Source organism: Siniperca chuatsi, linkage group LG21 (genome assembly GCF_020085105.1).
Source record: "Siniperca chuatsi isolate FFG_IHB_CAS linkage group LG21, ASM2008510v1, whole genome shotgun sequence".
Classification (NCBI taxonomy): Eukaryota; Metazoa; Chordata; class Actinopteri; order Centrarchiformes; family Sinipercidae; genus Siniperca; species Siniperca chuatsi.
Window position 1 is genome coordinate 12,339,639 of NC_058062.1, and position 23,075 is coordinate 12,362,713.

The 23,075-nt window shown below is 40.7% G+C and overlaps 1 protein-coding gene across 4 annotated transcripts in view; it reads right to left on the reverse strand.

Moving 5' to 3' along the window:
* Positions 1–723: 723 nt before the first annotated feature.
* The window catches only part of abca3b (ATP-binding cassette, sub-family A (ABC1), member 3b), a 33,013-nt gene continuing 10,661 nt past the window's right edge, over positions 724–23,075 (reverse strand). For all 4 annotated transcript variants that reach the window (XM_044180254.1, XM_044180255.1, XM_044180256.1 and 1 more), the window contains 26 exons: positions 22,204–22,463; positions 21,981–22,097; positions 21,335–21,455; positions 19,481–19,654; positions 19,167–19,348; positions 17,093–17,239; positions 16,746–16,875; positions 16,467–16,621; positions 16,031–16,186; positions 15,723–15,933; positions 15,333–15,483; positions 14,530–14,628; positions 12,584–12,782; positions 12,188–12,494; positions 11,830–12,103; positions 11,081–11,285; positions 10,766–10,985; positions 9,942–10,100; positions 8,750–8,922; positions 7,098–7,232; positions 6,748–6,942; positions 6,399–6,586; positions 6,085–6,255; positions 5,079–5,275; positions 3,652–3,725; positions 724–3,071 (listed from right to left, as the gene is read on the reverse strand). In XM_044180254.1, coding sequence (XP_044036189.1) covers positions 2,940–3,071; positions 3,652–3,725; positions 5,079–5,275; positions 6,085–6,255; positions 6,399–6,586; positions 6,748–6,942; positions 7,098–7,232; positions 8,750–8,922; positions 9,942–10,100; positions 10,766–10,985; positions 11,081–11,285; positions 11,830–12,103; positions 12,188–12,494; positions 12,584–12,782; positions 14,530–14,628; positions 15,333–15,483; positions 15,723–15,933; positions 16,031–16,186; positions 16,467–16,621; positions 16,746–16,875; positions 17,093–17,239; positions 19,167–19,348; positions 19,481–19,654; positions 21,335–21,455; positions 21,981–22,097; positions 22,204–22,463 — 4,532 coding nt within the window. In that variant the 3' untranslated portion in view covers positions 724–2,939. The remainder of the gene's footprint in view (positions 3,072–3,651; positions 3,726–5,078; positions 5,276–6,084; positions 6,256–6,398; positions 6,587–6,747; positions 6,943–7,097; positions 7,233–8,749; positions 8,923–9,941; positions 10,101–10,765; positions 10,986–11,080; positions 11,286–11,829; positions 12,104–12,187; positions 12,495–12,583; positions 12,783–14,529; positions 14,629–15,332; positions 15,484–15,722; positions 15,934–16,030; positions 16,187–16,466; positions 16,622–16,745; positions 16,876–17,092; positions 17,240–19,166; positions 19,349–19,480; positions 19,655–21,334; positions 21,456–21,980; positions 22,098–22,203; positions 22,464–23,075) is intronic.

Here is a 23,075-nt window from a genome sequence, read left to right on the forward strand (position 1 = left end):
AAAGCACTTGGCTTCTTCCATTGGTCTAAACTGCAGTGTAGTCAGTGTAAACCCATCTGGGAAGTGCAACCAGGAATGTGCAAATACCATCAAACTGCACTGCAAACACGTGCATGTTTAGGAGCACAAGCTGATGGCCTGTAAACAAGAACATAACTGAACCCCAGCCACCCCATGACTCCCCTTTGCCTAAAGGTGCTGTATTAAACCTCTGGACACTGACACACACATACTGTAGACTAACAAATAACATGGAAAAGAGACAGTAACTCTTTTGACATGCTCCCTGATGCCTGAGCATCTTGTCACTCAATGTCAATCTGACCTATCATTTTTATTCATTTTAGTTACTGTATCTTAAAATCAAGCACATATCTATACCTATTCACTTGTAAGATATAAGGCTAAATGCTATGACACAAAAAGGCATTGTAGTACTCATAAGTACAGCAAAGGAAATTGTGAAATCAGTTTCTTATTCTCTTTTAGTTTTGTTTAATTGGGCCTTTTTATCTTATTTATAACCTTGTTGGTTTGTCTGTAATCTTATTTTTTTATTCTGCTTTTTTGTATAAATGTTTTTGTCAATTAAGGTAGCTTCTCAAATGCCAAATTAGGTTAAACATTCTTTTTCCACCCACTTACCCCTTGTAATATCTAGCCATGCAAATAGATTCAAGAAAGGTGTGAAATGTCACTTGCTAGAAAAATGAGACCAGGCTCTTTTATTTGCCTCCATTTGCATAGAGCATTATTTAATTTAAAAAGAATAGTGATACATATACAGTTGACAAGGTCAGTTCCATGGTACAGTACACAATTACAATGATGTAAATTCCCTTTTTAAATATGATACACTGTATTTCAGCATAACTCAATCTTTCAATATCAGCAGCACAAACCTTTCCATTTTTCCTCAAACTACGTATCTAACATTGAAATTGATTCAAGTCATACATGTAATATGAGGCATAAATTGTGCAAATAAACAAACAAATGTAACAAAAGTCAAAATTAAGAAATTAAATCCTTTAAAGACCAATATGTCACATATCCGTGTCTTTCTGGAATGTCAAGTCTACTTTTTTTTCCCTCACCTACATCTTGTGACATGAAGAAAGCGCTGTAAATCATATGAAGCTGTTAATAAAGTTCATTACTTCCAGTGATTTTTGCTTTCGTGTTAGACAGTAAATACATTCATCTCACATCTGTGAAGTCAGAGTGAGTTTAAGAGTAGGAATGCCATTCGCACACTCAAATTAATCTGATCGCTAATTCATCCCAGATTATAACACTGATCATTAATATGGATGAAACGCAGGAAACTGAGAATATAATGTATTGTTCTCATCAATATGTGTGGATTTTTTTTTTTCAAATGTACAAACAAGGCTTTGACAATGTGATGTGAATGGGCACACTCTGAAATGAGATTTGTAGTAGCACATCCAAATGAAAGAGGAACAAACTTTGCGCTGATCATTCTTCCTCAGAACAAGGCATTTGTACGCAGCGGACTTAGTTATCTTTTACTATCCATACCATTGTTGGGCCTTTTTATTGCATTTTCTGGCGTTCCCTGAAGGAGCAACTCTACATTAAAGATGACACAGTAGTCAAGTCCACCCACTGCACAATAACAATCTCTTGGTTTTAATATTTAAGGACTATAATAGCACTGTTTTAGTTTAGTCTGGATGAATTCAGGAATCATGTGTTGCCATACCCTCTCACACACACACACACACACTCACACTCTCACACACAGACAGGTGTACTGTATGAAATGCATAGCTGCAAGAAAAAAAAAGGTACCAAAACACCTCTAAGGTCATTGCAGTCTAGTTTTTCTAGGTCCAAATCAGTCACATGCAGTCTGACACAAGTCCAGACCTGAGAATAATCTCCTGACTGGATATCCACAAGGTAACACACTGTTGCTGTTACTTGTTTGGCAGCAAAAACTGAATAACTGGTTCACAAGAACTGAAAAATGGAGGCGAACTAAATGTACTCAGACTGGACTAAATGTACTCTGAGGATCAATCCTCAATAAGGACGGACTTCTAGTAATCGCGAGCAGCTCTCTCAGTATCATGCACTCTGTAAATCGTATTCTATGCATGCATTCATTAATGTACCAATGTCTTTAAATGAGTAAATGTTCTGCTCTGGCCTGAATGGGTAAGTGGTTTTTAGTACCATGAACACATCACATTATTACATCTGGCAACAACATTAAGAGGCTCTTAAGGATAACTAAGCATTTTGTATAGGGCAATATAAAGAAACAAGACCCCCCATTAGTTAGATAAGGCGCAAAGGTGTGCAATGATTTCATAAATGCATCAAATGGGAGTGGTTCATTCTCTTGTGATGATCACAAAAAAAAGCACACATTTTTGGAAACATAAATCAAGTAATAAAATAAAATCATAAATAACAAAAAGACAACACATAAGTGCACATACACAAATAAGCCATGTCACGCACAATTCAGAGTAGTGGTAGTATCTAATGTACTCAAGAATTCATTACTTGGTATAATCAATGTCATAATCCCAATTCTCCTACTTTCTCATCACACAACAACAACAACGGCATGAATGACCCAACAAAGACACACCAACGTGATACAGTAGTAGTAATGCTGAAGTTGATGTTTTTGGAGACTGGCCCCAGTGTGTGTGTGTGTGTGTGTGTGTGTGTGTGTGTGTGTGTGTGTGTGTGTGTGTGTGTGTGTGTGTGTGTGTGCGCGTGTGTGCGTGTGCATGTTTGTGTGTTGGTGGTCAAGGTAAAAATGGAGCTAGGGATAAACTACGCTCCGCTCCAGCCTGTGTACGCAGGCAAGTCCATGTACACAGGTCCTACACACACACACACACACACACACACTGTAGAAAATGGATAATGGATGGACGGATTCCTCGCTCCGCTTACTTCCTCCCGCTCTCTGTGCAGTGCTGGAACTGGGCAAAGCTGAGGAACACCTGCTCCAGTGATATTTGGCTCACACAATAGTCTTCAATGCGGTATTTCTCTTTGGCTGCCTCCAAAGTGCCAAACACCTAGGCGGGAGTGGAGAACAGAGAAGGAGAAAACATGGAAAAGTGCGATATTAATGCATCTCTGGTGTTATCCAAGGCTTTGTGCCAAGATCACAATTTAAAGCTACAATCTGCATCTTTTGAACATTGAAAATACAAATAAATATACTTTATTTCTGTCCATGTGCACAGCTTTTTTCAAAGCTTGCTACCATGCCATTACTGTGAACATGTCCATCGGTTAAAAAGGATCAAAGCATTTTTCTTTTTAAATCACAGACTGCCTACTTTTGCCATCCACATGTTAAACTTCTGTCGTTGCTTTACAAACGTCTGTGGTTGCTTTACAAATCCTGATTACCCCTGCTTTTACAATGAAAACACCTCATCAAGATGAAAAACACACTGAGGGAGAAAACACATCCTAGATAAATCACTTTAGAACATTTTGTTGAAGCTATAAAATTGTAGCTCAGGCTTTTAAGCACTAATGTGTACCATTGTGTCCACTAGAGGAAGCTCTAACATAGCACAAGTGCAGAGATTTCTCTGTTTTTCGCCATTGAGCAAATTGGCGATTTCTTTGATGTAAATCTGTTACCTGGGCCCAGGAAAGTGTTTTGTCAGTCAAATGATAGTGCACCATTCCCTGGTGCTCATCCTTTAGTTGACTTCCTGTGGTGGGAGAAAATTCACACGGTTAGATTTGCTTTGATATTCTTTTACAGTTTCATATGACTTTTACAGAAAAACACCAACTGGCAACTGTCCTACGTCCTGTCCTTTGACCTACGAAGGGCCAAGGCACCAGTGACCCCGGTTTCCATCCAGGGGGGTCAGTGTGGACATGGTACAGGATTACAAGTACCTGGGAGTACACATGGACAATAAACTGGACTGGGCTAAGAACACTCAAGCTCTGTACAGGAAGGGCCAGAGCCGCCTCTATTTTCTGAGGAGGCTGAGGTCCTTCAACATCTGCCGGACAATGCTGAGGATGTTTTATGAGTCTGTGGTGGCCAGTGCTATCCTGTATGCTGTTGCATGCTGGGGCAGCAGGCTGAGGGTAGCGGACGCTAAGAGGCTCAACAAACTGATCTGTAAGGCCAGTGACATTGTGGGGGTGGAGCTGGACTCTCTGGTGGTGGTGTCAGAGAGGAGGATGCTAGCCAAACTACATGCCATCTTGGACAGTGTCTCCCACCCACTCCATGACGTGCTGGTCAAGCAAAAGAGTACCTTCAGCGGAAGACTCGTCCCCCCAAAAAGCACCACAGAGCGCCACAGGAAGTCATTCCTGCCTGTGGCCATCAAACTCTTTAATTCCTCCCTCTAAATGTCAGTCTGTATGACCCTAGGTGACATAATTGTTCAATATTCTGTGTTAATACTCCTGTGCAATATACTCTTTTCAGTTTAAAATTTCCTATTTATTGATATTTATATTTATTCATACCTCTGTTACTGCTGTGCAATATCCTCCGTCTCATTATAATCTTAATAAGCTACACTTAACAGTTCATGCACTATTACCTTATGCCGTATTATCATCATCAACCGGTATACCCACTTTGTACTTCACACTTATTATATCTTATACTTTTACCCACTTGGTACTTAATTTATTTTCTGACCTGTATTATAGTGTATTATATTTTTTACTTAGTACTTCTATTCCTGTGTGCACTGACGTGATAGTGAGCTGCTGTAGCAAAGAGTTTCCCCTCGGGGATCAATAAAGTATTTCTGATTCTGATTTCTGATTCTGTCAATCAACTGTTTAATGTAGAGAACAAAAAATCCAGAAAATCTGCAGAAGAATTTTTGCCTTTGTTATCTGCCGATTCAAATGTAGAGGGTGAATGTAAATGTAAGCACAGCTACAATCATATATTTTGTTCTGTTGTTTTGCATGCTGAGACCTAAAACATAATTTCAGTTATGGTTTCGGTTATTTTTATAGTTACTGTGTTAGTAAACAGACTTTTTATTTACTTTGAGTGAATTAAATTGGCCGTTAACTCTGACCTGGGAAGGTACTTTCAATGAAGTCTTTAAATAGCTGCAGGTCACTGTCCTCCAACTCAGCCTCTATGTGTACTTTAGCCAGCAGGGTGTAGCCACTGCCAAACTTGCTCTTCAGGTGTTGGGGACTCCCGAGACACTTGAACTGACCGTTGACCATCACTGCCAGCCTGGTACACAGAGCCTCACACTCCTCCATACTGGTGAGGGAAAATATCGGAGACAGGTGTAAGCATTCTCACTTCTTCTGCTTTTCATGTATCAAGATGTAGCAATACAACTTCTTTTAACTAAGACTCAGTGGTGGAATGTACTCATATCTTTTATTTAAGTGAAATTAACAGTACCACATTGTTAAAAATGCTCCTTTATAAGTAAAAGTCTTACATTCAATTTATTACTCAAGTAAAAAGTACAGAAGTATTGGTAGAAAAACATACTAAAAGCATCAAAAGTAAGAGTATAAAAAAATGGCTGCTAAGATCAGAATAACTTTTTCTTCTTCTTTCCTCTCTCACTAACCATCTCAGGACCTCTCCGATTTATCTTGTGACCCTTTAAAAGGGGTCCAACCCCTAGACTGGGAACCACTGGACTAAACTAGTTAATGATATATAAAAGTAGCTAACACTAACTCCTCCCTGACCAGCTACTGCACCACTTTTAACAATCAAATACTGTCTTATATAATAATATATCAGCCACAGGGGGCATTTTACTGCATTATGAGTAATTTTACTTTTGATGCTTTGAGCATTTTGCTGATAATACGTAAGTGAGATTTTTAATGAGGGACTTTGTATTCTTATTCGTATTGGTACTTTTACTTAAGTAAAGGATCTGAGTACTTCTTCCACCACTGAATATTACCTCCTAAAATGCAGTGAAGTATAAAGTAGCAGAAAATGAAAATACTCAAGTAAAAGACGAGTAACTCAAAATTACACTTAAGTACAGTACTTAAGTAAATGTACCACTGCTGATATCCAATAAATACTATAAAGCTCACCTATGAGAAGTGATGATTATGGCCTTTCCAAACTCCCGTGTGCGTGTAACAGCGTCCCACAGCAGCCTCCGGGCCACAGGGTCCATCCCGGTCGAAGGCTCATCCAGGAAGATGACCGGAGGCCCACCAATCAGAGCCATGCCTGCACTCAGCTTCCGCTTATTACCGCCACTGCACATGTTGATGGTGGCATTTTATTTACACACACTTGCTCAACAAAATAGAGCGTTATTCAGGCTAATATGTGAACTGTGGGGCACAAAACAAAATGAGGAACGGCTCTTTTTTTTTTTCTGCACCAACAGTCTACCTACCTGTAGCTGCGGACTAGTTTATCAGCATGAGGCTCCAGCAGCAGCGACCGCAGGACATTTTCCACACAGCCAGACACATACTTCTCTGGTATTCCTCTGAGCCTGGCATACATACTCAGAGTTTCTCTTCCTGTCATGTGGTCCAACACAGCGTCAAACTGAGGGCAGTAACCAATGCGCTGCTGTACCTGCAATCCAGAGATAAATGTCCTCTTTCAAATCTTGGCCATTTGAAAGCAGTATGGCTCTACAGATTTAATCAACTTAAATCCAAATGTTGAACTACTGAAATCAATTTATCTCTGAATTCATAGAAATGGCCTTTCCTTCCATCTGACTCTGCTCTTACCTTCTTAATGTCTCTCAAGATGCTGTATCCATCAATGTAGGCGTCCCCGGAGGTAACACTCTCATCACCTGTCAGCATCTTAAAAGTTGTGGTCTTGCCTGCTCCATTGAAGCCCAGGAGGCCGAAACACTCACCTTTCCCTACAGCTAGAGACAGCCTGTCCACAGCCAGAAGATTCTCCCCGCTGCTGTACACCTGAGAAGGAGCGATAACAGTGGGTCTGTACCACCTCGTCATACCTCACAGAGACACACTGCTCTAGAGTCACACATATTTCAACTTTAGCGCACTCTCTCTCTGTGCTGAATTCAGACCCATGTATACAAGGAAAAGACTCCTGTGCTACATACCTTGCTGAGCTCCTGCAGTATGAGGGGGCTAACAACCATAGACTCTACTATTGGCTGGCACTCCAGGACCCTCTTCCTCTCTTCAGCCACATCCCTGTCCTCTGGAAGCAGTGCTGCATCCTCTATTAGAGGTAACTAACACACACATATGCATGATAGGAAAAAAAAAAAAAACAACCACAAAAAGTAAGACATTGCCCCCACGTCACAGCAAAACGAGCTTTCAGGTGATCGTATCGTATATCTTCTGGCAGCAATAGTACATGTCCACAGGTCTTTTAATACTTAAAGGGTCTTTAATACAAATAAATATATAATAGTTTACTATATCATAGTAGCCCACACAGGGGTAGACCAAAATAATATAAACATGTCATGAACAAGATTAGTTCAATTAAATATGCGGAAATTAAACTTCGACCTATGACAAACTCTCTTCATTAAAGCATTTAGGGCAGCAACTAGCGAATATTTTTATTATTGATTAATCTGCCTATTATTTTTTCAATTAAGTGTAATAATGAAAAATGTTACAATTTGCATAAGCCAAATGCGACATCTTCAAATAGTTTTTGTCCGACCAACTGTCTAAAAGATATATTCAATATATATTCAATTTACTATCACATAAGACAAAGAAAACCAGCAAATGCTCACAACTGAGAAGCTGAAACAAGGCAAAGTTTGGCATTTCTATTTGTAAAATGTTGAAGTTTAAATTTCTGCCGATCAACTCATCGATTAATCAACTAATCATTTCAGCTCTAAATGCTTCCTGTTTCCAAAACACAGTTTCACAAAAGTGTTTTCTTAAATCACTTGGAGGAGTTTCAGTCTTTCAGATGAGATATGTAATTCTTAATGTCAAAGAATCCCTTTAGTAAATTCTATGCGCTGATGAATGCAGAGGCGGTAAGATCTTAGAAGTGTGAAGAGCCTCAAGTAAAACCTTGTGGCCTCTTCTGCCTGATGAAGTGCGGCTGGGACTCTGGTTTCGTTATGTAAGGAGTGATATATGAAATGCTCTGTATCCATTTTGTGAAAAACTGATGAACAAATTTATCAATATTCATTCAATTCAAGACTGTTCCTTTTGATACAATAAATCAGTCTGCAGGTTTATTAACAGGTGTGCCTGCACTTAGGGGGCAGATGATTTGGTTTGTTTGCAGTTCTGTTATTAGTCTCATGCTGCTTTGAAAACTAACAAATCAAAGTGCTAATTGCCAGACCTCTTTTATGAGTGACAAGTGTTGCCAACTGGCATTCAACCTAATAGGAACCAACACAGTAGCAGTTTTTCTAACTGTGACTGAGTTACTCCAGAGTTAAAGTTTCCTTTTCATGAAGTGTTTACACCATTTTCCCTGTACATTTAATCAAATCAGCATGATAAGAGACCATTTACTTTGTGGACTTACAACCACTACTCAAGCTGTCTTTAGAGGCTTCTCTTTTTTAAGCTTCAGTTCTAATATATTTAACCACACCAAAACAGTTTCCCAGAGAGACCTCCTACGCAGTGCAAACTGTGGTTGCTAGGAAATTTCTGATGAAACTGTAAAGTTTCAGTCCAAGAAAAAAAAAACAAAAAAAAAAAACAGAAAAAAAATCAAACACCGTCCACTTCACCACTCCCACAATTTATATACCTGTTTGCGTCTTCTGCACAGGGAGGTGAGGAGTCTCCAGAGAGTGCAGACACACTGCAGCTCAATGACGAACAGCAGAATAATGAAGACTACACCTTGCACTGAGAAGGCCACAAGGAAGCGTCCCACACCAGGCTCTGACATTGAGAAGTAGTTCGTCTGATATGTGATGTCTAGAAATAGAAAAACACTGAGTTATGTCAAGTAAATTAAGGGCATTGTCCCGGCTGAACAGATGCCGGGAATGCTACAGTAAGAGCTTGTGCCCTTCAGCCAGGAGCTAAGATGTAGAAAGAAACCTTTTTAAAACAAACATTTGTACAGTGAGTACCCAAGGGTTTATCCTTTCTCTCTTAACGTTAAATCAGAATGCCGCTTCACGTAAAAAGAGCGCCAATGTACACAAAGAGTGCTGCTGCACTTCCTTTTCCAGACTTCAAAATAAAAGCATGTGAGGTAAAAAATGTACACTTAATAAAACAAATAAAAATACAATGTCCATATTAAGTATGCAGCGAGAATTTTTAGTCAACCAACAACAAACAACGTAACATTTGGTTCAAGTTCAATAATAGTCCTTATAAAGTCTTTTCTTTTGAAAGCCTTTCTCAGGAGTTCCATGGCAACACTGCCCTCTATGGTTGGAGGTAAAGATGACGGCCTACTTCAGTGAATGGGGATTCAATGGTCATTTACAGGCATTAATATACATGGTTTACACAAGAAATCTGGTAATTCCATTAGTGTTTTGGTAATTAAAAACAAGCGGAAATTCATACAAAATCTGGGTTAAAACTGGATTATAAAAATAGAATTTGCAGTTTAAACAGTCTAGTTAAATGGAGCCTGGTGCATTATGCATCTCATTTGTGCTCTTCTTCTGCTCCACTTCTGCTTGATCTGTGTGTTCATTGGTGAAAGCTTTGGTGAAAGCAATGTTATTTATAGGATACATCATTATTTATATAATCATTGCCACTATCAAAATGAATGCATGTGTAATACTGCCACCCACATTATGACTCATTATAATTATATCTTCTATATCATATATCCATCACAAATTAAATGGTAAATTCATGTAGTAGACCACATCTTCATTGTTTTAGAATTCAAATCATACACTGTACCACTTCTATGGAAAAACCAATGACATCTTCTTTCTCTGGGTCTATATTTAGGCAGTACTTACTTAAGTATTTGCAGAATGCCTGGCTGATTGGACTGGAGGTGCAAAACGAGTTGAATTCATAGTTCTGGTAGAACTGGCTGAAGGACATGCCCAGGCAATAGTTTGGGAAGATCAGGAACACCTTATCCAGTAAGTGCGACAGGTCCTGCAGGTTCAACTCTGGAGATGGAATGCATAAAGAGGCCATCACCAGGAATGACAAGGAAACATTTTTTTAAATCCCCCCCCCCCCTCACTGACTTCCCATCCACAAATACTGCATATTGTATTCAATGAGGGACGTAGCCAAGCCAGAAACACTAATGCTGGGAACTGAAACCAAATCTCTGAAGGGGTGGGCAAGTGCTTTTTCCCTTTGTGCCATCCACACACTGCACTCATGATTTATTACTGCAGAAAAGGACCGGGGAATAATTAATCTGTCAAGCAGCCAAGAATTGCCAGTGTCACAGAATGTCATGATGAAGAGCTCAAATTGACAGTCTGAAAAAGGGTAGTTGGTGGCTTCATAGACAGGAGAACAGAAGAAGTAGCTGCATGTGAAAACACATTTGGACAAGTGTTGGATTTAGGGAGTATTTCATGTTTGACTTTTACAATAGAAAAGGCTTCAAGTGTCAGAACCCTCTCATTTTTGGACTAAAAGTTTCTCTGGCCCAATAGGACTTTTCTGAAAGTGTTTCTTATAGTAAAAAGTATTTTTCCCCAAAACAGCTGTCTGAAATGGTGCGGCTGTCTTATAATCAGCATTGTCTTGTATTCTGGCCAATACGGTAATTTGAGACACTTATCTACCAGCGCTGGAAGCCAGTGTCTCCACTCACCTGGGATGGTCATGATGGTGACAGCCAGAAAGGTGGCCGTGCCAGAGATCATGTTGAAGATAGTGAGGCGTGTGTAGGCAGTAGCGGCAGTGGAGAAGAGGAAGCTGAGCAGGTACATAAGAGGCACAACAGCCCAGCCATACAGCAGCAGTAACAACAACACATCTACCAGGTGGTTGTTGTCTACGAAAGCCTTGACTCCGAATGCCTGAAATACCACCTAAGAGCATAAAACAAGTTAAGACAATGCATACATACATTTTATGCATACTGTATTTTTTGCCTGGAACAAGGAATATCAGATGTCATACTGACCAGCATGAGGACACAGGGCAGCAGGAAGTTGACCAGGTCCCACAGCAGGGCAGAAAACCAGAAGTTTGACAGGTAGACGCCGCTGACCTGCTGCACATGCTTGGACTTGATAGAGGACTCTGTTACGAGCAGCAGGGCAAAGGTGCTGGACAGGGAAGCCATACCGTACATCAGGTTGATGGCAATGGCAAAGCCCGTCTTTCCCCTACAGATGGAGGAAAAGAATGAGACGTTAGGAGAGAAGAAAGAGGTTGATGACGTGAGGATAGCAAGAGAGAGATGTGAAAAAACTGAGACAGACATAAAATACACAACTGCTCTCTTGTAGAAAGACTTTGTTTTACTTTCATCCATCATCTTGACTGTTCAAATCCTCACTGTTGTTCAATTATAACCCGGCTAGCTTACAAGATTCCTGAGTAATTTACAAATCAATCCTAATGTAGACCTCAATAAATCAGATGTTCTTGTCAGTATGATGGCTACACAAAATGACTTAATGATTTAAATCATCATCAAATGGGAACTCAGAGGCACCCGATTGTAATGTAATGTTTCACCCCTTACGTGCAACACAACTAACTGACATTCATGTATGAAATCTAACTTTTCTTGTCATGCTGCGTGAACAGTAATCCCTAGGAAAATGTCATATTTTTACACAATAGCGTGGGTGTAACAAGTATGTTGCTCGTAACTATGCATCTCTCTTTTCGGATCTTTCCTAACTCTTTTCCCCCTCCACTCACTCTGTGAGCTGGCTGTGGGCGATCTCAGACAGGTTGCGTGGCATGGGGTAATTGCCCGTCTGGATGGAAGCATTCGGCCCTGCTAGAAGTTTGAAGAGAGCATTGTCCACCATCATGAGGGCTGTGGCGGGTGTATGGTAGCCCTCGTTGTTGAAGTAGGCTGTTGCTTCTGCATATTGGCTGCTGCTGCCACGGAAAGCAGCACCCACCACACAGCGCTCATTAAAGCTGCCGCCTTCTTCCTGTGCCTGGGTCAGGATGTAATCAGTAAAGTCTGATGGGGAGCAGGAGAAAAGGGGCATATGGTCAGTAAGTACTCAGCTAAGCAGTCAAACCAAGTCCCTCTCTCTATGCTTACCCGTGATGTTGATGAGTTGGCCTAGCTGGGCAGATAGCTGTGAACTGTATGTATTAGCAAGAGCAGAGGCCAGGGGACCCGCCCCAGGCTGCAGAGCCACAGGGACCCTGGTGGGACCATAGCGGCTGAGTCCCAGCCTCAGCTGAGGAGCATCCCGGTGATTGGGGAAGGTGCGTGCCACTACTAAGGCCACAACAGTGAAAACCAAAGGGACCAGGAACTGAGCCACCATCACCTTCCAGTTTCTCCAGCTGTACAGCGCCCTCTTCAGGAACATGGCATAGAACTGTTGCAGGTGTAGTCTGACCTGATAGGAGAGTACAAGGGTACTGCAATGTGAATAATATGAATGGTATGCAGAAAACATGACAAGCATCAGTTTGCTTCTTATCTCACCCCAGTGTTCAGCTTGATGTTGGAGCAGTCCTCTGAGATGAGTGTGCCACTATCTGTGAAGTCGGTGACATCGGTCATGCCGCTGATGCTGCTGGCGTCATCTGTGGTCCAGTCATGGGAGCGTCTCTCATGTTGGTACTGCAGGGCTGGCAGCTGGATTGCTTGGATGTCCAAACTAGAATCCACCAACTTTCCCACTCTGAACACACAAATGAATCTGTGGTTATCCACCAACTTAGTGAAAACAAGAACAAAAGGTGCCTTAAATATTCTTCAGTCTTGTCACCAATCAGAGAATACGTCCATTCAATAAAAACAAGTCCAGCAAAAGAAATAACTGCTACTTTCAAAATATTTGCTGAAATTAGAGTAAAACACAAAACTCAAATATAGTTTATGAAATGTCATGTTTTTGTAACATTATATTGCACTACTGTTCTGCCCAGTCCAATTCATTATTGCACATTTCCATCACTATACTTCTGTTTATAGTAATGCCATATAATGTCCATAGTACCACTTGTAAAATATTTTCATAATATTGCTCTATCCTGCATTTATGTACATGTACATGTACTTTATATCCTGCACATGCTAATTGTACTTCTGGTTAGACCTAAACTGCATTTCGTTGCCTTGTACTTGTACATGTGTAATGACAATAAAGTTGAATCTAATCTAATTACATGACGAATTCCAGGAAGCAAAACGTCTCCAAGATGTACATATAAAAAATTATATCAACAGTACTTTTGTGTGAGGAGAGTTGCTTGCTGTAAAAATCCATCCACTCTATTTTTCCTTCCTTTCAGCAGCTCACTAAAAGGTGAAGAAAAGCAGGACTGCTCGCAAATAAAGCTATTTCTGGGCCTTACAATTCAATCATCTAATTGAGGCACCTACACAGGAGGGCAGATCCAACTATATCAGACACTGTTTGTGCTTTTGTGAAGCTAGTTACATCTTTCTACAAGTCCATCAGTTTATCCTTTCTACACCTCTTACCCGTGTAATTGAATAACAAACTTATGAAAAAACAAAGAAAATAAGATTTTAGAAAAAATGGGAACTATGTTTTAAAGCTATCACTATTTATATGTTTGAGCTCTATGTCAGTAAATAAGACAAAACTACAACATAATCTAGTTTAAAACATTTGGTCATCAGCTGTTATAGATCTCTGGAAAAGACCATTATACAGTATTTTATTTTTAATAAAAAGAAGTCTTAATGGTCGCAGTGTTACTATCTAACTAACAATTCGTTGTACTTGGCTGCAAAATACTGAACACCTGAAGGGAGCTAAATGACCAAATGTTCAAACAGCAGCTTTTCTTGGTGTCATGTTTGATGTTTGGTATATAGCCAGAACACAGTGATGGACTCTCAGTATGACTTGTAAATAATGAGGCGTGTGAGACAAACATTCTCGGCAGCACCAATTACAATGTCATACACTCGTGCTAGTTGAAGTAGCATGCAGTGTTAGCGGTCCGCAGTGGAAGCACTCTCGTGCTCGTTGCCACAGATACAGTCCATAGGGAAGCAGAAATAACGACTCAGTAAGCAGCAGGCAGATGGGACTGAGATGTGTGAGCAAAGGAGAGAAGGCGAACATATCAGCCATAGCACTGGTTTGCATGTACAGAAAACTGGAAATTGTTTCTTTTTACACTAAGGTGTGGTTCAATGTTTAAGTTCCACAAATTCTAAAGCAGATGAATGATTGCAGAGCTACTATAATATTTTTTAAATTAAAGTAGTACATGAAACCCACTTTTTTTGTCCTCTTGTACATTACAATGATTTCTATCAGTACATTGGTTTAAATTGCTGCTGAATTGAATATGTGTCTGGCCTGGCAGTAAGAGAGTTACTCCTTGAGTCAGACCCTGCTGACATGGGAAATTAGAAAGACACATATTCCCATGTCTTGTTTCGCCAACCTGAGGAAAACTTCTTCCATAGTTGTTACTGAAGCTCCGTAGCTGGCGATGCCCAGCTCATCTCTGTTCATCTCCAACTCAGCAAACAGCAGCTCAAACCTGAGAGAAAACAAAGTGCATTAGGGAAACAGATTACACACTACCTCACAGTGGGACAAATGCTATCACTCAATATTACAATATGAGCTCTTGATGAGTGTAAAGCTGCCAAATTTCACTCTGTATAACTGTGTTTTCAAATGGAATTATATATTATATCTTTAGTTCTGCCTTAAATCTAATCATAGAACAGTAGCAAGTGACACTGTGAAGTCAAAGTCCAATTTGTGGGGGGAAAGATATTGACTTTCAGTACATAAAAAGAACATAAAACAACAGGAGGGATGGCTATAAGGGAACAAATAACCTGGAGGGAGAGAGAAATTGAAAGGTCATGGTAAGAGATGGACAATTTTAGTGTATTTAACACACTGATTCCAGTTTTTGTGGATTGCTTTAATGAAAAGAAGTAAGAGTTTGATGTGCAGAGCCAAAGACAGAAAGAGCCATACTGTTACTATCTGTATTTATTAAAACCATATATTCATTGTTAGTGTAGGTTGAGCAAAGTAATGATGTGACTTATTTTATAAATGTATTGATCCATTTTGGGACATTCTCTGGTCCGCTGCCCCCTTTCATACACATTATCATTTAGTTCAGCAGGTGTCATTTCTGGTCAATGGTTTTTCTCCCCTTAAAGCCACTTCCTACTTTCCACTGTGTCATTCTACATATGAGAAAAAAAAGCCTGACTGACTCACCTGTTGGTGCTTTCTTTGGGCAAGATATAAGAGAGCTCAGCTCCAGCACTGCTCTCCAGCGTGGCATTAGGAACATACATGTGGACAAGGCGGGTGATCTCGGACACGTTACAAAGAGCATCCTTTACTATCACCATGTGGTAGCCAGCACCTGGTGAGCAGAGGGAAGGAACAGGCTTGTATAATTATTTGTAATAATCATGTTTGTTAACACCATTAATAATGATGTAGTTGAATTACTGGATTTTTTAATTCTCCTGAAGGTCCAGGTATGCTATATAAAGCAAGGAAAGGATAACTGTGTTTTAACAACTATACTACATATTCGGTGACTCTGAGAGTGACATCTTGTCAACGGCACTTATTATTTACACTCCACTTTTCACTTACCATATTTGTTCTTAAGGAAGAGTGGTGACCCGCAGCACTGCAGCTCTCCTCCTGCCAGGATGGCGATGCGGTCACCAAGCAGGTCGGCCTCGTCCATAAAGTGTGTGGTGAGCAGGATGGTGCGACCGCGCTTCTCCCCTTGCAGAAGGTCCCAGGTGGCACGTCGAGCTGATGGGTCCATACCTGATGTGGGCTCATCTAACATCACCACCTGGAGACAGATAGAGTTAGGGAAGAGATGAGATGTGGTTAATGTGAAGGAAGGATGGGACAAAAGGAATGAGAGGGAATAATGCTCTGCTCTTCACCTTGGAGTCTCCAATGAGGGCGATGCCAATAGAGAGTTTTCTCTTCATGCCGCCAGAGAGGGTCTTGGAGCGAGCCTGTCGCTTGTCCTCAAGGTTCAGGATACGGATGATCCGGTCTACCTCACCTGGAATCTTGTCTTTGGAGTAGCCTTTCAGCTGGATATCAAGCAGATAAACACACCAAATAAACCATACTCTCGTCCAGGGTAGGCTAAATAACTGCTAGCAACAACAAGCTACATCCTCCAAAATGACCATAAAGTTGAATCAACACTTCTCTAAAACAGTTTCAACAAAGACTGAATATAATAACCTTCATGAAGGGAGGATTTATTGCAGGACTGTTACATTAGTTTTAGCTAGGTGTACCAAATAAACTGCCAACTCAGTGTAATGCAGTCCAGTACAACACACAAGTGCATAATTGTGTGAGTACCTGTGCGTAGAAGAGCAGGTGCTCTCTGACAGTAAGGTTATCAAACAGTACGTCGTGCTGGGGACAGAGTCCCAGACTGCGGCGGATCAGAGCCATGTCCTGACAGATGTCGTAACCATTGATATAGGCCCTGCCACTGGTGGGGGGATACAGCCCTGCCAGAACCAGCACAAAAGCAGTCAGTTGAATTAAGATTATTTAGGTGGCATCCATGTTTGATTTTATGTGTGTGTGTGCATTGGTTGCTTGCATGTGTGCAAGTGTGTTTAAGTTGGTCACCTGTCAGCATGGACAGTGTCGTGGTCTTCCCAGCACCGTTGTGTCCTAGCAGCACCGTGATCTGTCCCTCGAACATGTTCAGTGTAAGATCCCGCACAGCCTGCCGTGTCTTGTTGCCCACTCTGAATTCCTGTCGAGAGGATAAACCCAAAAGATTTACATGCATTACCTGAGCAAAAAAATGGTATGGGGGCAGAGTAACCTTGTTGCTTATTTACCATCTCAGTCCTGCAGTAGAATCTATAATAGAATAATATCTACACTTTTTTCTTTGGAAACTTCTCCAGGCTTTTATAGTACGTGGACATGTTGACCCTCTGGGTGATAGTGTCTGTTTTGCTGCTCACCTTAGCGAGGTGTTTAATCTTGATCCCAGAGACAAGTCCAGCTGGCTCCTCTTCTATAAACTCCCCTTTCAGAGCCTTTTCTGCATCCTCCTCTTCCTCTTTCTCATTCACCAAAGCCATGCGAGGACTGCTGCACCAGTATGAAGGCTGCAGATGAGGGGATTAAGATTAAGTGAGGGATAGATAAAGGCAGGAAGTGGAGTGGGGGGAAACTGGCCTTACTCAAAAAGTTGTATAAAATAGTACTTGACAATTCCAGTATTCATTTCCACAAGATATTTTATGGAATAAAAGTAAAAAATGACATCATATATTGCACACTGTATCGTACAACTTTTTTTTCAATGAAGCAAAGTAATTACAGGATGCAACAAGGGAAGCCGAGGAACGTGATCATTCATAAAAACACGAGAGAGAGAGAGAGAGAGAGAGAGAGAGAGAGAGAGAGAGAGAGAGAGAGTTGACATTAACATTGTTCATGTACACAGTACATTAGAGGGGATTGTTTCCTGACCTAACCTCCCTCTGTCCACTTTCTACGTTGTAGAAACAGCATCTCACACCCACACACACACAATGGACATAAAGTGCGTCAACATCTACTCCACACCCTGCTGGCAGTCCCTTGAATTCCTGACTACTGGGAAATGGGTTAGCATGAGTTTATTTTTGTGTGTGTGTAAAGGCACGCCATTTCGTGATCGTTCATACTTGTTATAAAGATAAACCTTATTTGTGTTGGCTGGACAGACTTGGACGCTTCCTGTTATTCTGGCTAGCTGAACCCAAAGACTTCCTCTGGCCGATATCTTGTGACCTCACTTTTTCAATCCCCTCCACTCTAACTATATCAGTGCAACTCTAACTGAGTGCAGCAATTTCTTTAATCCAAAGCAATTTTTCCTCTTACAGGAGACCTCGACCTTGATCTTGCAACTACCTGAATGTGCTATAAATGCTGAAAACCACCCAGCATTTGTTGGCACGATAATGTGTCTTCAACTGTAAACCACAGCGTAAAAGCCTTGTCACACCCGGGTTCAATTCCTGGTAGCAACAGATCAGGCTTGTTCATGCCTTTCAACAAACACAGTTAGCAGTGCACACAGATGGGAAGCTGGTGAGGGGTCACGTACTTTTTATTGCACTAGTAGTATTAAGTATCATATCCCTTATTTAGGTGAATGAGCGAGTACGTGTTAACGTAATTATTATGAAACAGAAGCCACATTTCCACCAAACACTTTCGTTATAGTACCCTTGAAACCCGTACCTAACCCTAACCTACATGTACCTAAACCCTAGATCTGTTTTGCATTTCCACTGCAGACAGTATTCTTAAATGTAGGTGGGGTTGTTACCGGGACTTCAGGGCTAACCCTCTCCAGCAGTTGTGAAACAACAGAGAGACTTTACTTGGTCTTGAGAAGCTGCAGCATTTATTAACTGTAATGTTCACCTACACATTTTGTTTTGAGGTTAAAGTGCACCTTCCCTGTCTGTATCTATTAACTGAAAAGAAATTCTATAAGAAAAGAAATTCTAGAATATAAGCATATTAATAGTTAATACAAAATATCCAACCTCACAAGTTTAACAGGTATTAGTTTAACAATGTTAAGTAATCAATAAATAAAGCGCCTTGAAAGCCGAATGGTGACAGCGCATGCCATATGGTTGCAACCATTGCCGGTCTGTCTCTCCCCCCATTTCCTGCCTGCCTCTACCTGTCACTATCCAATAAAGGAAAAAAAAAGCCAACAAAATAATCGTTAAAAAAAGTTATCAATATATGCTACTGCAAATTATAACAGAAATATGAAAACACATTACACTGTGTGTTACTGGGAAAGGTGATGAAAATAACCAACTTGATGATTAGGCGATATTTTGTTCGCACACAGCTTCCCTATTTTTTGGGTTTACTTCTCTTAAGTTTGAATTACTAATTGATACTACTGTAGAGACTAAAGGCATTATATGTTCATACTTACATCCCACTAATGTATCTGTATTTGGTTACATCTCCAGTGAAAGTGTGTGTGCGTGCAAGCCGCTTAGATTTGAAGCATACCAGTACAAAGAAGTAAGACGGTCGAGGCACTCCATACTCCCCAGGAAAAACTGCCTCCATGTACCAGGCCACCAACCCATAGAGCACAGAGTCAAACAGCAGCAAGCCCAACACCTGGGCCAGGGAGAAGTCATCATCCACCGTCACAGAGTCAAACAAGTTTGACCAGTGGATTCCTGTACCTACAAGGTACAGGAGATAAACATAAAACAATGCTGTTTTAAAAAGGAAAGGAACAGAGAAATTCCTAATATAACCAAAATGTATGGACTGCAGTTGAGAAAATTCACTTTGATCATAACCTCAAGTCTCACCTTTGCCTTCAAACATTCCCATGAGTTGAGCTCCCATTGCCATGGCCACGTTGGAGATGAGGCAGGCTGACACTTTCTGGGCATGGCTCAGTAAGTCGTAGCGTGGCCACAGGAACAAATAAGGCAGGTAGCTCAGGAAATAGATGAAGCCGCCTGCTGCCGCTGCCACATTGGCTGAAGTTAGACAAAAAAAGAAATAATGAGAGGTTGAGGGGATGCTGAACAATAGCAAACAAACAAGCAGCCTTAAATAATGAGGTTTGACAAAGAAATAATAGTGAATTGAATAATGCAATCACAGCTCTTGTCACATTGTTTGTTGTAACAGTTACAGAAAAAGAACATTTCTGTACCACTAGACGAGCTCAAACACACACCCATGCATTTGTAGAGTTAAGCAAGAGCTGACAGATAAATTAATATGTGAAGAGAACTACTTTTGATGCGAAAGCAAGTCTGTGAGTTCTGTTCAGATGGAGTATTAAGGAGGACAAATGAGAAATGGGGGAAGAAAGCTGAGTACTGTGGATGATGCAAATGAAAGTCTTTCAGGGTTGTTTTTGCTTCCATTTCTGAGCAGCATGACAAGACCTCTCAAAAGAGCACTTGTGGCAGTCCATGTGACATTTTGAAAAATGCATTGATTAAGTGCCACTATCTTTTCCTAAAAATCAGTGGGTGGGGAGAAGTATCCAGACAGCTGCTCACACAAAGACAGCCATGATAGAAAAACAGTCTGTCTTTGTTCAAAAATGGTCATGGAGGGCACTGAAGGATCCTCTCTGTTTGGTTTGGCCTATTTTCGGTAAAAGCCCCTCATCACCGCCTCTTTCCTCTTCCATCTACAAATAATAATAATTTATAAGTAAAACCCTTTAACCTAGTTAGGGTTCATTATATAATGATCTTTAGCAAGTTTATATTTATGTACAGTGTCATAGGGAAAACAACAGGATGATGTGGTTTCTTCAACTTATGTTATCAGTAAGTTCAGCAGCAATAGACGCAGTTTTAATGACTTTAGTCAGGCTGTCAAATATTAAATCAAATATTTTAAAATGACACATAGGGTACCTTGCCTCATTATGTGAAAGTAAAATAGGAAAACTGTCTTGACAAGTGACAGAGCACATTACAATACTCAGAGTTACATGGCTGACAAATGAGTGCTTATGTGCAACTGCTTTGCAAAAGGCTGCATAAAATTGAGGCTGATGAGCACTTGCAACCTGAGCTGCTTTGTTGGGCAAAGTTGGAAGAAGACGGATGCTGGACTGAATGAAAAGCTCTGAATGAGTGCAAAGAGGAAAAGAGAAGAGGAACATGAGAAAGAAGAGATGGGATTTAAATAGTTTTCTTTATCGTCTATGTTGTTGAGGGCAGACAGGGTGCTTTAATTTCATGTGGCTGAAAACAGGAAGAGCTCAGAATTACTTAATACAAGAAACTTAACACAAGTGAACAAAACAGGCACCACACATCACCAGCAGCCTAAATACATTTACTGAATCAGTAATTGCGTGACTTAAATATTTACACTCTCATGGATGAATAAAGACTGTCATACGATTATAATGTACGGGTACATAATAGCTTTGACTAGTCAACATAACCGCTGTAAACATGTTTTTTATAGCTGATGTGCCTTTTACTGCTGCTTTTATGCTTTGGACCAGCTAAGAGGAGGGAGCAAAGCAAACAGCAGACACTTTGACCTACAATGTTGCACCTACTGTACATTCTAGCAAAATGGAGCTGGAGAGTGTCATGTAAAGGGCATCTGACCACAAAGACAGCACAGACAGACTTGGACAGTGTCCAAAAAGAGTGGACCGACACACAGGAAACACACACCTCGTGAGAAGAAGGTACTGATCATGAAGCTGAAGTTGATGGTGGCCACGGTGAAGAGGAGCAGGAAGACAAAGACCAGCGTGGGGTCGCTGTAGGTCAGCACTGCTCCATTAGGGCTCACCTAAAACAACAGTTACAAACAGATCAGTGCTCAGTTATGAAGTGCTGAGGCACATTTATAGCTTCTAAACGAAAAATTAACTAAATTCCTGCACTTAAATGTTGTAATCATGACATTAAGCAATTGTTCAGTAACTACACTGCTCGACAAAAAACAAATATCTAATTATTATGAAGTGGTAATTATAATAAAACAAGTGTCATTTACTATTGCTTTAAAGTAAATTTCTTCCCTCCCCCAACTCTCTTTTCCTCTTGATTTTAGTTGTTCCAAAGCCATTGTAAAGCATTGCCTCTCAAGGCTTAGTAGTTAAGTTAAGTCACACTGCATGAAGTACTGCTTTGAGAGCTACAGCTTAGCTACATATTTGCACGCTAAATAAATACATACTGCAGGTATTTCCACTAAACTCTACTGTAGATAATGATATTGCATTACCTTTTACTTATCAAAGAAAGATATGTGGTGAAGGCATTACGTGCTTGAATGTGGCTTAAGTAACAATTATTTGTAACACAAACTCACCTGGATACAGAGCAGCAGAGTGACAAAAAAGACCGAAATGGAGAGGAAGAGGAAGAACATAAGGAACCAGGCGCTCCAGTGGAGCCAGTTGCTGAGACCCATCATCCTCATGTACTCCTGAAATGCACAAGAAAAGGTAGAGATTAAGGATCAGGTAGTCAGAAGTTTTTATTACTAATTTAACAATTAATTAAACAGCCCATATAGAGACACACAGACCCACCTTCAGCTTCCTTTCCTTCTCCTGCACCACAGCTCGTACTATGTTGAGGGAGGTGTAGGTAAAGCTGAGCACCAGTAGTAGAGGCAGTTGGTTCTGAATGGCCAAGATGAAAACGTCATATATAAAGGGAGGGTAAGGAAACCGCGACAGGACCACTCTGATTGGTCGCAGCAGAGAGGCAGCAGCTGTTCTGTTGTAAGAGCGCATGATGGCTCGGTCCACTGCATGCTGTACGGCCAGGAATCCCTCTCGGAAATAACCTTAAAAGAGAAAAGAGATATTAACACTGAAGATAATATGTTAACACCACCATTATATCAACATTAATCTGGGTCCAAAAAAATGACTCAGGGCACAACCCCACTTACAAGGTGACCTGTTCCGCAAGGCAAAGTTCTTCTAACTTCCCTCTAAAGTTAACATGAAAATGGGTAAGAGACCTTAAGGAGCAGTCGTGAGTTATTATGCATGTGGAGGTTGGAAATCCATATTCATGCAACTCTAAAAGCTTGTCAGTTCTATTATGCTGCAGGATGACTTCATCTTTTGGAGCATGCCTCTTTGTCCCATTATAGTTACACTCAACTTTGGAACTTCGTTATGAAAAAGGGTCTGGGCCTGATGGGTGACAGCTGAACAGTGTCTCATCTAATCCACAATTCATCATCATCAACTCATGTAAACTTGACAAATCAAACAACCAGATGGACAAATAAGATAAAGTTAAGAGCATTTAATGCCTACTGAACAGTGCCTGACACCTCACAAATGCCCAACAAAGGGCACAATGCATCCTAATAGTGCCAAAACTAGATAACACTGATCATGGCAAAGATGTGTAGGGCTGTGGTTGCCATGGAAACACCACCTGA